Below are 16,881 nucleotides of genomic sequence, written 5' to 3' on the forward strand. Positions count from 1 at the left end.
CCACACAGTAAAAAGAAAAATAACTTTTTAAAGATTGAACTGGTTACCAAAGAGAGACTGGTCATATTGAATAAAGATAACAGTGAAAGAAGAGAAAATTGTAATTAATTCTAGATGGATATGTACAGAAAAGTACAGAAATGAATAAAAATGTGGGCCAAGTTTTTCTAGCATTATACTGCTTTTTGTTTTTAAGGGAAAACATGATGTTCTCCTCAGACATTTCTGTTTTATTTACCTCTTATTCAGGAATTCCCTTATTCTAGTTCTCAACCAAGTTAATTCTTGTGTGATGACTTCACAGAATGACTCATATGAGAGAGACTTCATTCTCTTAATAATTTCCGTGGTCCTTGGCTGGCATCTCACTAATAACTCTGTATTCCCTTTGGACAGGGCAGCCCTGAACTGGACAGAGCCCTCGCAGAGATGGACCCACCAATGCTGAGCCAAGTGGCAGGACCATCTTCTGTGACACCATTAGCCTTCTTGACACAAGGATGCACTGCTGGCTCATATTCAATTTGAAGTCTACCAGAACTCCCAGGTTTTCTGGAGTGTAGAGCTGCTTTCCAGCTGGGTTACCTCCTGCATGTACCGAGGCATGGGGGAGCTGTTCCCAGGTGCAGGACTGCTCTTGTTGAACAGCATGATGTTCCGGTCAGTCCATTTCTCCAGCCAAAGTTCCACTGGACAGCAGCACAACCCTCCGGTGTACTATCCACTTCTTCCTATTTTGTCCTCTGCAGCTTGCTGAGGGTATGCTCTGCCCCATAATCCAGGTCACTATTGAAGATGATGAACAGGATAGGATGCAGGTTTGTTCTCTGGGATACACCACTAGCTACTCGCCTTCAGGTAGACTTTGTGCCACTAATCACAGCACTATGAGCTTGCTCTTCAAGCCAGTTTTAAATCCACCTCACAGTTTGTTAAGGATACTATTACTGACAGAAGCCTTGGCCTGAACTAAGGTGCAAATGGGAACATATGGATTTTATTTAACAATAAATGGATTTTATTTAGCAATAAAATGAGAGGGAGAGGGAGGGGGGAGGGAGAGGGAGAGGGAGAGGGAGAGGGAGAGGGAGAGGGAGAGGGAGAGGGAGAGGGAGAGGGAGAGGGAGAGGGAGAGGGAGAGGGAGATGGAGAGGGAGAGAGAGAGAGCAAGGGAGAAGAAAGAAAGAGAGAGCAGAAGATAGTCACCACTCATGGATCCAGAGGTGTCCTTTTGATCCTTCTTAACCCAGGGTTCTTGGTGGTAGGGTTCTGAGGTCATTCAAAGCTTTTCACTATTTATACATTTTTGTAAGCAAAGGAACTAATGGTCATTGGTTACACAGTTCTCTTATTCTATTGGCTAAAGGATTCCCTCACTTCTAGCGCTAATACTGAGTCTCATGCTCAGTCTTCCTCTGGGTTGTGAGTTGGCGGCTGCAATCTCTGCTTGCCAGAATTACCTTTTACCCAGCCTGAGCTGACTTCAGCACAGTTGGTGAGTTGGCTTTCCTCTTGGCCCATAGAATCAGCCATTATCACTGATACATTCTTCTCCCCAGCTTTGTTTACTTCCCCCTAGGCCTGATATAACACTCAGACAACATCTTTTCTTGTCTCATGTATTCCTCATGGTGTCTTAATTCACAGTTCAAGTTTCAGGTATGCACAGAGGCATGGTGGTTGCAGATGCCAGTTGTCCCATAACCTGCTGATCAGGATCTTTGTTTGACCAGCGATAAGCATACGAGCAGCAGATTCTTTACACACTTTGTCACTGTGAATTTCTGTCTGATTACCCAGGATGTGCTAGCTAGATCTGCCAGGCTTGGAGTTGGGCTGTTCTGTCACTCCATTCTGTGCTTATCTCATGGAAAAGTCTTTCTGTGGTAACTGTGTTTGAGACAGAAAACGATGATCTTTAAGTCCTTATACTAGTACTGTCTGCCTTAGAACTTTCTGGTAAATAAAAGGCATCTCTAAGGATAGCTTGGTGTCTTGGTCCATATCCAGAGCAATCCAAAGCATCTTTCCTCACAGCCTCTGCCTGGGTATGGGGCTGAACACCAGCAGATGCTCTTGATATCCTATCTTTCTTTTCTGTTCATCTGTGACCTAGAATTCCCCAGAGGAGAGTGTGCATCTCATAGTTATAATGTTGTCAGGATAGCAAAGAACAAAAGATCCTGAGAACACATCCAAAAAGCAACACTACACACCATGAAGACAGTTACTTGTCAGATGATAGCTACAATAGATAATCTTACTCCCAGACTTTCATGTTATCAGCAATAATTTTCTCTAAAAATGACAAAATACACTGGTTCTTCCTTCTTTTCCATCTCAGTATCACTAAGTGAAGCAGTTGACATGTGATAAAAACATGAGGTATATATACAGAATACTGGGAAAAGCTTCACTTGGATCTGAGCTTCTGTAGGCAGGCACAAGCCATGAAAGACTCTGTTGTGCTTCACAGCAGCTGCTCCCTGAGCAGCTATTTTTTCGGGTATTTTTTTTAGAGTTGTGTCATGAGAGAAGCAAGATGACTGAACCTTTGGCAGGTAGGGGAGCTACAAACATACCCACTGGCTGACAAAAAACTCTGAGTAGGCATGAAGGTCCTTTTCCAGTAAATGTGATGCCTAAGTCTTGTCCTGGGTTTCTGCTGTCTTCAACTGCTAAATGGTCTTGACTAACAGTGCCAGTACTAAGAATTCTTCATGATCAGAATATGTTAAGAACCAGACCATGCCCCCAGATGATTTCTGACAAAAGATGCCTGGAAAGTAATGAAACAAATAAAAGGTTGCTAATATAAAAAAAGTTAATCCCACTAGTGAAAAAATCAGCAAAACTTTGCTGCTCCCCAAGCAGAAACAAAAGGGATATCATAGAATACAATGAATAAAAAAAAAAAAAATTCCACCAAGCAAAATCTAGTGAAATGACTGCAAAATATTAAAAACAACTCAAATTTTATTGTAAACATTTTAATACTATGATAGTTACAAATACACACTTGCTTATCAGGATCAATTGAACCAGAAAATAGCCTACAAAGGACCTGCTCTTGCTCGAAGAGATATTGACAGGATTTTACAGCAGTCTTCAAGGAAAACCAAATTTAAGCTTTTAAATGGTTTCTGCATTTTTACAGAAATATGTATCTCAAAAAATCCCGATATATGACTAAAAATGTGCATCTCCACTCTATACTTCTTCGGTGTTTTCCTCCTATGGAGGACTGATCTCTCAGAGTTGGAGTAGCCTTCATAATCTACATTTTTAATAATTTAAGAATAATCTTCCTGTGGAATTAATAACAATCCATATAAAATGAAACAATATTGCTCAAGAAACTGTTTAGGCCTTGAAGAAAGGTAGAGTTAAACAATTAGAAATGTCCTGCAAAACTGTGAGTCCTACTAACTGCAGAAAAATGTCTCTCTCAGTCATCAATTCTTGATGAAAATGTACAAAAGAAGCCAATATTAAATTGTATTTTTACTCTTCTTTGTGGCTCTTTTTCAAATAAAACCATGGTAACATGCTATTAAAAATGGTGTAATTTTTTCTTATATAACTAGTTAGCTTCTATATTACATTTCTTATGTCTTAATATATTTTTGAATATTTACTGAAGGATATTGCTTTACCAGGCAGCCTCGTTAAAATTTTAAACAATATTATTACTGGAATTTTAGACTATATCACTTAAAGGAAATTTTCATGACTTTTTTTATTTTAGGTTTTTTGAGATCAAAACATAGAAGCAATTTTTTTTTAACAGGGAGTTGGTCTCTCCCTTTTCTGACATATGAGCTGTAATTTCAGAAATTTAGAGAGGCAAACAAAAATTGAAGTTAGAATGGCAGTCCTGGCATATATGAGAGAACTGTTTAAATTTGTGGATAATATTTTAGGATACACACCCACACATCTGCATGTAGCCAAATAGGAGCGTATGACTTATACCCCCTAGTTTTTAAAATACTTCTACCAAATGTTTTATTCCAGCCTTAAATCTTTAGAAAGATTATGCTTAATGTCATGAATAATAGAGCCAGTCACTTTTAGGAAGAGACAAAGTAACTGGATGTGGATTATTCTTATTACAATAATGTATTTTTGGCAAAGCCACAAGTATGTGGTGATGGGGAATTTCAGTTCTTACATCTCTTTAAATTTGCATACATTAAAAAAGACAACAGATTATTTAGTCTAATCAGTGTAGTTTTTGTAATTTTTAGTTCTACTCATATGTTCTTGAAAAGATTGTTTTATGAAATATTTGTAGTTGATTTACTGCTGATTTTCAGATTAAGTGAAAGTTTCTTTTCCTGATCTCTTCATAGCCTGTAAGAGGCTGACCATGCTGGAGCTGCTCCAGTAAAGGAATATAAGATCATTCTTAATAAAACTCTGATTTCATTCCATCACATTTGGCAGATGGCACCTTCCACAACATATTTCTCCTTGTTCTCTGCTAGAACAGGGGAGTACACCACCTACTGAAAAACCACAGGTCTCCCACACAAATTCTGATACTAGAGGGACAATATACCTACACTCACATGCTTTTCTAGATGAAAGTACAGTGTACTTTGAAGAGTCATGCCACTAGAAATAAAAACTTCCTTGTACCTCCCTGAAAAGTAAAGCCCTAAACTACTGTGTGCCATTCTTCAGAACCTGATTCCCACATTCATTTCTAGTATCTTGTACTATAATTTAATAGATGCTCTTCCACTTAAAAATACTGTCTAAATAGCAAGTCTGGAATTATTGTTGAACTGGTTGCAGTTTGGCACTGTAACTCATCAATTTTTATTTAGAGTAATTACAAAGTGCTTCAGAATAGTTTCACAAGAAAGGTGCAAATAAATACTGTGCCCTCTTATGTCCGGATGTCCGGTCCCATGAGACATAAAGTCCTGGAGAGCCCACATTTAAAAGTATCCTCAATTTTTACAGCAATTTAATAATGATACTGATTTCTTATACTGGAGAATGCTTCTGTCTCCAGTGTTTATTTGGGTCAGTGTCTAACAGCATCATAGCCAACAGGCCTGCTGCTTGCCCTCCATTAGTCTTGCTGGATCCAAACACACTCATCTGAATGGGTAAAAAAGGTATGGTGCTACAGTGGGAATCTGCACAAAAATGGTCTTCTTACTGTGCAGAACTTGTGGTAGTTAGTTGATTCCTTTTGATTAATATTTGCAGAAAAGATGACCTGGCAGCACACTGCAGTGTAATTTTTCTTTTTAGTTAATAGGCTCAAAATATCAGAGTGGAATGCTGACAGGTCTATCAGTTGTCAAAATTTTCCAGGATTTGGATCATGGCACTGAAATAGCTCTGATGAATGTCTGCGCAATGCATGGTACAGCACTTCTCCTGCTCCCAAAGGATCTGAGTAAAAATGGGAAGCATCTTTATTGCTTTTATGTATGAGGAATTGAAGCACCAATGAGTGAATGAAGTGTGTCAACACAGAGTGAAACCCCTAAATGACTTTATAGATTACATTCTTTTGTACTACACAGACTTCCCCTAAAAACTGGGAGTACTTCTACAGAGTAATCATTTTATAAATTAGGGGTAAATTCTTTTCCCATCAAAATTTCCCAAAGGCAAAACTCCCACTGAATGAAGTATGATGTAGATTTCACATTACATTTGTAACCAAACTCAAGTACTTTGTCACATATAGGAGAAGTAACGAACAGCTGCACAGCATGCTTGATGCAGTCTATTCCAATTCTGAATGATAAAAATGCAGTATCAAACATTTTAACCTTTTATCAATATTTTTCTATTCACAATTTTTCTGTTCCCATGACTCTCATTTTCCTTAACTGTTATTTCTACAGCCTAAAGAGGGAAAAAGAAATAACAAAGGAAACAGAAAACAATAAATCCTATTATCCAGTTGACTGAATAAATGTATATGATCACCAAGTCCATATCAAACCGCCATCCACGGCTATCATCCTCGAAGTCCATGAAGTCCATCCTGTGAGCAGCATGTGGGAAATGCCTCCTGGTCACAGTATTTGAGCGCCTTCGAAAACCTGCTGAAAAACAGACAAGGAGATAAAAATCTTTTTAAAAAGAACCAGATTGACTAGCAAAAAAAGTTAACACTCCTTCCTCCAGTTATCAAAAAGACAAATAGAAGCAGGAAATCTCACACCTCACTGCTAAGTTTCATCACTTTGTTGGACAAGAAGCTATCTTAGGAATTGATTTTGAAGGATTTAAAAAGCAACACTGTGTTCCTTAAAAAGTAACTCTGTGTTCCACGTCTAGAAAATAATATGTTTGTTTGTTTGTATATGGATTTCTCTAACATAATAAAGTAATGATATCTGCTTAAGTTATCCAGATTTATGAGCACCTCTCTTTTGGTGCCTTCTTTCACTGAGTTTGACTTAGTGATCTAGAAGTGAAAGGCTCCATATACTGTAATGAATCTCTTCAGTAATTGGTTAAAATGGGTTCCCTAAGATGGGTTCTACTCATCTGAATTCTTCGGTAATCAAAAATATCCAGATCTGTACCTGTATAGTGCAACAGTTGATACACATTTGAATTCCTTTTTACTAGAATCTGAGATTATCTTTCAAAGATAAAATAAATAAATCTTCTAAATGAATTGTGCCTGCTTTACAATAATGCTCATTATGTTCAATATAATGCATACCAGGTGAAAATTAAATTTTTAAATCACTGTTTCTATGCTGATAACACCTTAAAAATATATAGGTAGATGCAAACAAGTCAAGTGGAAGTAAAAATCCTGTGTCTCCAAGATGGCCTGAGTGTGGGGTCCTGCCAAAAGGTCTGTCCTCTTCATTGTCCCCCAGACTTCTCCAAGTAGCAAGAGAGGTACTGTGGAAGCAGACCTCCTCCCTATGTCAAGACATGAGTTTGGAGAAGAGTCTGTGCAGCTGTGTCAAACAGTAGGCTGTGGCACAAAAAAGAGCCTGGAAGCTGTGTTGCAAAGGCAGAAAATCTGTCCAATTCTGATAAAGGACTGTTGTACTCTAGATTTTTCCTCTGTTTTCATGGAATGAGAAATTTTTATGATGCATTCTGTATTCTTTAATAATTTCTGAACAGAAAAATACCTTTTGTATTTCCAGCTAGATTGTAAACCACATTTCTTAACCATCTGCAGATAAAAGCTGAGAGCTGTAGAGCTCCTCAAAAATGGAACAGCAACATAGAGTAGGGGTTTGAATTATGAAACAGAAGACCTGAGGGAGCACCAAACATCTTTTAATGTATTTTTCTACTACATAAAAAAAACCCTATCATACATGATTTCAATCCCCAAACAATATAGTCCCCAAAATAATTAATGTATGGGCATGTATTTGTGCAAAAAATATATTTTATTTAACTTTCTTGCATATGCCTGTGTTGCTACACTCTGAACAAGAACTTCTACTGAAGTCACATGAATATGCATGCACAGTGCTGGCAGAGTCTGGCAGACTGTTAGTGGGAACTTGTTACTAGATAACAAAAACAACGTTTTGTGCAAATCACACTTTTATATGCACCAAAGTGTGCAAACAAAAAAAGGTTTTCAGTAAGCATCAGTAGGCACATCTGTTGCACTTTGCACCCTTCTATGAAGTACTAGCAAAGCACTAAATAAAACTACAAAAAAATGAAAATATCCTCTCAATTTTATAAGTTGACCTACTTTTTTAAAACTAGAAAATAGAAGGTACAAGATAGAAAATTTTACTATAAAAATGTTCCCAAATGAATAATATGCAAGCTACAATAACCATTTACATTAAAAGGGCTCATGTAAAATTAAATTATGTATGAACAAGTGTTCTGAGGTTAGCAGATATACCAAAGTACATAATTTTGGCACAGCCTCTTCTTTCTGCATGGATGAGAAGAGCTATTGAAAGACTGTGAGAAAAAATGCAAGTATAGACTGAGACCTTCCCATATGTGCCCTTGCAGCACCTGGCAGCTTAGTGAGCTAGATCTTTGGAAGTTGTTTCCAGAACAATGTGTTAAAACAGCATTGCACCTGTCTCTGCATGCTTGTGAACCAGATCTCACACTGACTCCATTTACTGTACTTTATGTCCCTTGGTGGAGCAGTTTTGGAGTAAATAAATTGTTTTCTTTTCAGGTAAAACTAGAAACAGAAGATGAGTTCTTAGAGCTCAAAAGTGTTCCAGTAATGTGCTTCAACCACTAATGGGCATTTAGCCCTTGGGACTACAAGTTTCTTCACATGCAAATGTGGACATCTGACCTCACAGCATCAATTTTTGTGCTCTATTATAGCTGATATAATTGCTAATGCAAGAATGCCTCTGAGAGACAGGGAATAATCTTTTCTACAACATCTTTATGCCATTCATAATTTTACAGATCTCTAGTATCTGTTTTCTCTAATATGCTTTCCAAACAAAAGAACTTTTGAATTTTCTTTGTATGGAAAAAGCTTCAAAACTTCAGACTATCCTTTCCACATTATGCTTCACCCTCCTTTATTTTTCTCTGAGATGATGTAATCTAAAATTATGTGCAAAATTTGAGTTGTGGGATCACCACAAATCCAGACAATGACAAAACATTTTGTTATTATTCCTGCTTACCTTTTTATTGTGGCTGTGCATGAAATGTTTTAATTAATCCCAGTATTATCCAAATGTCTTTTTTTAAATGGCAATAGCTGATTTACAGCACACTACAGTGAATATTATGCATTGTGGAGATGACTAATGCCTCTGTGTACACCTGACTGTCCTCATAGTGAAAGTGTTTTCCTTGCAATCTGAACTCTTCATATGCCTTAATGCTCATCCACTTGCCACGGAACACTGTGAACAGGTGGTCTGTCCTCTTGGTGGTCTCCTTAGAGGTATGATAAGGCTGACTGAAGATCCTCCCCAAAGCCTACCCTTTCCCTGACTGAAGAAACCAGTTCTTTCAGCCTCTCCTTCTGGGTCAGGTTCTCCAGGCCTCTGAGCATCCCAGCCAAACCTGGGTTGCTCTGCTAAACCTGCTCCAGTCTACTGCTGTCTTCCCTGTACAAGGGAGGAAGGCAAAACTGCAGGATTTTAGATGTGGTCTGTTGAGCAGTAGGGGATAAAAGCTTTGTCCACAGTTTTTCATATATTCTACTCCTGTTCACAAAGCCCAGGATGCCGCTGGCTTTCTTCACTGCCAGGGCATACTTCCAGCTCACCCACAGCTTGCTCTCCACCAGGATGCCCAGGCTCTTTCCAGAGATCTGTCCTCAGGCTTTCAGTGCACAACCTGTCTCATTGCCAAGGGCTCTTCCTTCCCAGGTGCCGGTCTCAGCATTTGTCCTTTTTGAATTTCAGAGTCCTTCCAGAACATTTCTACAGCTTGTCAATGTATCTCTGAATGGTAGCCCTGTGATGAGTCTATCAATCTGTCCCTAACTTTGCTGTTCTCTGCAGGCCTGATGAAAATGTGTTCTGTTGCTGTCTCCAGGTCACAGATCAAAAGAACTGTTAGTTGTCAAGTTCAAATTTACTATCGTTAGTGAAGTGAATAATATAGTATCACTATAAATTTTACCAGCTGTATATGTATCACTTTACACAGACCACTGTGTCATTCTGACAAGGTCTCAGTTTGAGTTGCTATGTGCTCTTTTACACTGTATTTTCCATCTCCTTCTTGGGTCTGTTTTTCTTTTTGAGGTGCCTGGCAAAAGGGTCTTTGTCTGATGCAGCACCTGCATTTCTCCAACTTCTTGTCCTGTCTGAATAGCAGCCCCACCACTGAGTCTTCCAATTTGTTGTCACCTGCAGACTTGATGAGAGCATGGAGGAAAAGAACAAAAATTTCCAAGTATTCTATAATTTTTCAAGTATACAGGTGTTTTTATGTTGCTTTCATGCTTTGACAAACAAGGTATCATCCCAAACTTCTTGCATAAATGCCAGCTTTCTCCCATATGCACATTAAGAGGCATTATATTCTGATTAGGCTAACATAATAGCTAAATTGCAAGATTTTCTAGTTAAGATGAGCTGTGAGATTTGTATTTCCAAGAAAGAAAAATCATATATTGCTAGAAAGGTTTATGAGAGAGCAGCACTTATTCTGTGCGAATGACTGCAAGCATGTCCCATTAACTTCTCATCTCATGCCCCAAGCTTTCAGTCTCAAGCTCTCCACTGAAATTCAAGTTCCCAAAATATCCAGTTCCTTCCCCAAACTAAGGCCCTTTAATGAAACCACCATCCTTCTCAGATCCAGAGATCCACTTCTTCTGCATGAAAAGCTTGAACCTTACCACCCTCTTGCCTCATTATTTCAGCTCCACACACCTGTTGTCTCAGAAGTCTTTTTATCTAGAGAGAGTCATATCAAATTACAAACTTTTCTTTCTCCAGGATGCATACCAGAACCTTCAGCTTTCCTATGTTAAAACTTCTACTATCATCTTCCAAGGCCTTTTCCACAGCAAAATCATATTTCCAAACCTCCCTCACTATCCTGCTCTTACTTTCCTCTCACTTTCTCTCTGCTTTCCTTGCATATTTCACTCCTCTTGCCCTTCTAATATTATCTGTGGTCTCTTGCTGGCTGCCAGCACCTTATAACCATGACTTACATGACAGCTTAAACATCTCTCCTTTTCTTTCCATCCCCAAAATCCACATCCTACTTTTTGACAGCTGTTGGGCTCTAGAAAACCTGGATGTAAAATGTACTTAAGGTACATTTGTACCTTAGTACGAAATGTACTTTCCTTTCCTGAAACCATTTTTACTTTCACTATGTTGTCTGTCTTACCAGTTATAGACTTTTGCTGGGCTTTTGGTTTAAGTGTTAAATTCTATTGCAGTCTCAGAGAGGTAAGTTGTGTTTAAGCAGTAATTTGTGCATGCTTAAAATGTGATTTATTGAACTCACTGTGCATATGATACTGATGGCCTCTGCACATGAATAAATCAGTTGCATGCAGGCAATTTAGTGAGAAACACACAGATATTGCTTTTTAAAGGTGTCAAAGACCCCTATCTGAAAGAGTCTAGATAAGCAATCAGTTACTGTGAAAATCTGAAAATGCCATGTCCTGAAGCCTTTCATATGGGACACAAGACTTGATTCCATAAGGGACACTCCTTTCCATAAGGCAGAGCTGGGAACCACTGTTACAGCTAGATGTCTGCTTTGTGACTTTCTTAAGGCATTTATTACAAAAAAGAAGAACAACATGCTACAGACAAAACTATGTAGAAATCCCAAACTGTGGAAGTGTCACTGATGTACATGTCATTTGTCAAAACAAAAGGCTTGCAAAAACGTCAGTCCTACAGAATCAAGCACCAGCCAAACAATGCTTCTTGCTGTTGGGTATTAGCAAAATTATTGGGATTTATATCTAAGAATAATCTTCCCTCTCTTAAAACTTTATAAATCCTTTGGGGATCTGAGAAGAGAATACAACAAAATGAACCAGAAATATACAAAATGGAAAGGATAAAAAACCCCAACTAAAACAATGAATAGAGGTTCCAATGGCAATAACAGTTCTTAAAAATATTTATTTCATACAACTCTAACTTCCCATATTATTTTCAAAATTATAGGTACAATTTTTTTGGTAGCTAATCTCAGAGTTTTTCTTCAGAGGTGTGTAAACAAAATAAATGCAGAATTTAAAGTCATTGATTACAAATCAATACATAAAAGCCATACTTGAATTTGGCATTTCTTTGGATCATTTATGGCCAATACCTTAAATTAACATCTCTCAGGCCTTTAGGACAGTGACAACTTTTCATTTGGACTTTTTCCTCTGTGAAATACTGTAAATTGCATTCCATCACAATTACAATTATTTTCACTTGACAAATTTGGTGGTTTTACTCTAGAGTGAAAATAAATATAAGATCTTCTTCCATTCAAATACAGCTTGTCAGATTTCAGTGAGAATTATTTATAAGTGAAGTTTTTTGCACATTCCTACTATTAGTTTGAATTCTAAGAAAAAAATACAGCATCACTTTACCAGTTAACAGTGATGTTCAGAATACTAAGCAAATAAAGAGATAAAAAGTTGGAAGACAGTTACCTCTTGCTATTTTATAGATAAAAAATTCAGCTTTTACAAATTAAAATATGAACCCATGAAGTTAGCTTGTATATTGCGAAAAATAAGCAGATTGTGAGAAAAGAAAATGAGTAAGTTTGAAAATTAATGCCAAAAGCCATAAAGCCACATTAAATGCATGCATACACATTTTGCATTGGTTATTCTGCATAACTAAATATCTCACTCTTTATTAAATAAGAAATCTATTTGCCAATTTTATGAAAATTATTCAATAGCTACTGTGTCCAGTCCCTCTCAGAAATTCAAAGAAAAAGTAGAACTCATATTTTCTCTCTTGGGCTGTTTATTTTCCTGAAAATAACGGAATCAAGAAACAAGAGGACTGTGGGAGGGCATAATGACCTTAGAAAACATGCTCAGCCTATGATTATTATCACAGAAAACATAATCATCTGTGATTATTCTATAATTATCAATACTCACAAATAGAAGCCACTTGGCTAGCTCAACTGCGAGGATACGTACTAAAATGGGAGTAATTAATTCACATATCTCAGTGTAAAAGTCACTCGACTTTGGGAGACTTGAAGGAATTTTGGAAGATAGTCAGGATGCAGATCTTTTTTGGTTTTAAGTAACTAGGTGAATTACCTGTTTGCTTTTTCTTTCTTCCCCCAAATCATAACACAAAAAGTACCAAACAGTCAGAATATTATGTAACAGCTGAGGAATCATATCAAGGAATGAAGCTGCATGGTCTCATGCATGTCATAGAGATCCACATGCATAGGTTGCACACATTCTAGACCATAAAATGTCTTACTTTGATTTTAAAGGTAAGACTTGTACATGTATATTGATGACATACAAATTACAATTATAGTAATTTTAATACATTTGCCTTCAGGAGGGGGAGTTGTAATGACTTTTGTTCACATTTGGTTGTAAATAAATTGTATCTTAACAGTGAATTTAACTTGTGGACAATTTCTCTCTTTACCATGACCATGCAGACAATAAAAAACAGGGAATTTCAAACAGCAACTTGAGGTTGTTTCTGCTTCTGTGGTTATGTGCATCAATAATCTATATGAAAAAAAATTTTAAAAAGTATTCTGAATATTCTAATTCAATGAGATTTCATCTTATTTTTAATCTACTTTCTGCTTCTCTTCCATTCTATCTAATCTCTTACTCATCATCAACATCATTCATCTCTCTCCTGCTGTTCCTACATTTTACTACTGAACGTTTCTGTACATCATGTTGTATTTGTCATCTTCCCAGATGACCAAATACTGTATTTCAGCTGCCAGCAACTCTTGCTAAGTTATCATCACAAAAGCCTTCCCCTGTTTGTGTCATATTGCTGTAATGGCATTGGCTACCTCTAGCTTCATTCTTCCCTCACTAAGTACTTACATCCCTTTAGGCTCTGTTTGTACAGACTGCTACCGCACAATATATAGAGAGGCAAACACTATCGATATTGATAGGTAGACTTCTTATATAATAAGAGATGACTGAATAAGTACAGAATAGCATTAAAAAAATATGTCATATTGTTTCTTGTCTTTGATGCGAATGCTACTTGGCATGATGCTTAATTCTCTCTAGATTCTTATTTTGTAACCTGCATGATTGCTGTATTTTTTTCTAAGCATACTATTTAATACTAATGATGATTTAACAAAATACTTTGCAGAGTTTTGTAACTACTGTTAAAACCGTTTCAGTGCTTAAGGCTTTAATGTTTTAAGCCAGTGTCAGTGATAAAAGTAGATACTAATAATGCAAATACTCTCTTTAAAATAAATTAATGAATTGTCCCTATTTCTCCTAAGACAGAGGCAGTGTGATGGCAGAGATCAGAAGGAATACCCGTAATAGGCATGCCTCACCACGCCCCTCTGTAAGACATGGCTCAGTTCATCTGCAAATCTGGCAACACGAGTCCCATAATTTCTCTGGAGAAACTGGTGAATTACCTTTCTTGGACCCATGCATCTGTCTTTAAAAAAGGCATGTTCAGTTTTAGCTATTGTCAATACTCAAAATTTCTATTTCCCATCTGAGCAAATAAAAGAAATGTTCCTCCGGATAATGAAAAAATTCAAAGTACAAGATTGTATCTTTAGAAAGCTGGCACAGTTTTTCTGAACTGAAAGTTTTCTGATGATGACAGTACTTAACCAGTTTTTAGGAAGTTAGCCAAGACTTCACAGAATGAGCTGTCTAAAAAGCCTTCATAGTTGTTCAACATAAAATTAAAGATAAATTTTCACAAAGCAGGTTTATTAAAAAGTTAACTAGAAAGAAGTCATTTGAAATAAAAAGAAAATGCTTATGAACTGTTAAAAATTCCTTCCATTAGTCCTTTTTTAGTTGTGCAATGGTTTTTATCTCTGATTTTTCCTGATGCAATTTCAAACATTCAATTTTATCTACTCAGTAAGTACATTCATCAAAGCTCCTGAATCTGCTCTGTTGTTTGCAAATCTCTGGCTTCTTTAAGATGGTATGGCTAGTCTGACTCTAGACTAATTAAAATATTATCACATTTTAGTGTTTATTATTCTCATTCATCACCTTGAGTGCTTTCATGGTTCTTCTTTTGTCCTTCAAAATCAAATCAAAATGTCAGCTTTTGTTTCCACTTTAAAGGGTCTCCACAACTCTGTATTGCCTAAAAAATGTTGTCTATCTTTTTACAATTATGCTGTGCAAGCACCACATTCTTCCAAAACTCTTGTCAGGTTTCTGTCCAATAAATACTCCAAGATCAAAGTGAATTTTTGCTTATGTCCAGCTTTGGAATGGGTACAGAGTTATCTGTCACTGGTACAGGTGTATGAAGTAATAATCACTGCATATTAGACAGGAAAAACACTGTATGTGGCTGTCCTTTTTTCTTCCCTATCCACTCATTGACGGCGATGAAGCCAACTGATACATCTATTAGCAACCAAAAATTATTATGTAGCAAACAGAGTTTCTGTGAGGTATCAAATAAACGGACTGAACACCAGGCAAACTTAACTTTTAATTTAAGATGTATTTACACCAGCAGAGTTGAAACTCTGTAATGGTTACATGAGAACAAACTGCTCTCTAGGTCATGCATTTCAGTGCTGGGGAAGAATGCACAACATAAAATTTATTAAACATAATAGTTAACAGCTAACAGTAACAGTATAGCTAACAGCTAATTAAGAATATAATATAGTCATTTTTTTCCTATTCCCTATTCTTCTTGGCCTAGCTGGCAAGGATTATTCTCCACTTCCACTAAAACACATAAAAAATACTTGCTATTTCCTGTCACTGGTGAAGTAAAAAGGCATCTTTCCTTTCACTTGTTCATAGAGACCAATCTGAACCTGAACTAATCACAGCAGAACTTTACACAAAACATAAATATTAAAATCAAGAGATATTTTATGCTCTAAACAAATTCTGTAATGAAAGACTACCACTTAAAAAAATGATAATTTAAAGTTTACCCAACGTGGTTAAACAAAGATTATGTATTGTTTTCAGTAGTCTCTAGAGAGCAAATAGTAAATATTTATGTGATCTTATTTAATAAACAAATCAAATAGAACCCTTTTATGATGGCTTAAATAAAATCATAATGAAAGACACTATTTTATCAAACTGCAGAACATATAAAACAGGCATACTGAGTAGTATAAAGGTCTTCCTACCCTATCATTCTTTTCCTGACAAGTCAGACTATGAGGAAATGATCAGGATTGAAAAAAAGTAAGCACAAGGCAAGCATATTGCAACACTTTTCCCTCTCAGTGCCAGGGACTTGCATTTCCATGATCTCTGCAGACAAATGTGGTACCTTTGAGTTTAACAGGAACAAGAATCTGTCATGATTTGAACCCATGCTTTGGGGTAATGATAATTTTATTTAATGTCTCTTAGTTCTTTTGCAGAGTTCTAGTTCTTTTATTATGAAACAGTGAATAACAGCAGCATACATACACTTCTGTCATGCCTTTCCTGATCTTAATTACCGCAATCATCCCCCCTCTTTTAGTAATTTGTTTCTTTGTGTGAAGTATTCTAGTCTATTTACATAATCCTCATCAGGAAACAATTTAAAACTGACTTTCTCTTTTATCTTTTCTGTACCCTTCCTGCTAACTACCTTGTTTTGTGATGAAAAGAAAACAATGTAAACATTGCTGAAGAACACTACGTTCCAAGACAGTCTCCTGCCACTGATTGCACTTGGTTTTAATTTTTATTATCCCAAATGTTTCATACTGTAAGCAAATCTTACATCTTCATATCTTGTAAAAAATACGCTGGATAATATGAGCTGTAACTTAGACCCATACAGGATCCATATGATATATCTTCAGCGAGAAAAAATAATCATATATTTGTATTCTTTGTTTGGCATCTTTTAACTGGCTATTAATGCTTCAAAGGACTTTCCCTCTTATCCTGAACACAGCTATATTTTATCAAGCATCTTTAGAAAAGGACCTTAAAAGTTTTTAGGAATTGTAAGCTGCAGAGTGAAAACCCTGATACCTCTAACACCCCTACAAGGTAATTTGGGTTTCTCTGGTACAGCTGTGGGCCATGGCTCCATAGGAGGTCCAAGATGTTCTTAGTTTGTCTCACTGACCACTAACACTTGGCTGCCTAAGCAGAACTAAAGATGCCAATCTAACATCCATTCAGGGACATGTCAAATGGGGAAAGGCTACAGTATACCTTTTTGCCATGGCCATTCTAGCACAACCCTTAGTGTTGCATAATTACAGCTA

General features: G+C 36.8%; 1 protein-coding gene across 1 annotated transcript in view; it reads right to left on the reverse strand.

The window, feature by feature from the left end:
- Positions 1–5,877: 5,877 nt before the first annotated feature.
- Positions 5,878–16,881, reverse strand: part of RNF180 (ring finger protein 180) — a 62,272-nt gene continuing 51,268 nt past the window's right edge. Inside the window, exon 6 of the mRNA XM_059492831.1 lies at positions 5,878–6,080. Coding sequence (XP_059348814.1) covers positions 5,878–6,080 — 203 coding nt within the window. The remainder of the gene's footprint in view (positions 6,081–16,881) is intronic.

This window comes from Ammospiza nelsoni, chromosome Z, assembly GCF_027579445.1.
Source record: "Ammospiza nelsoni isolate bAmmNel1 chromosome Z, bAmmNel1.pri, whole genome shotgun sequence".
Taxonomy (NCBI): domain Eukaryota; kingdom Metazoa; phylum Chordata; class Aves; order Passeriformes; family Passerellidae; genus Ammospiza; species Ammospiza nelsoni.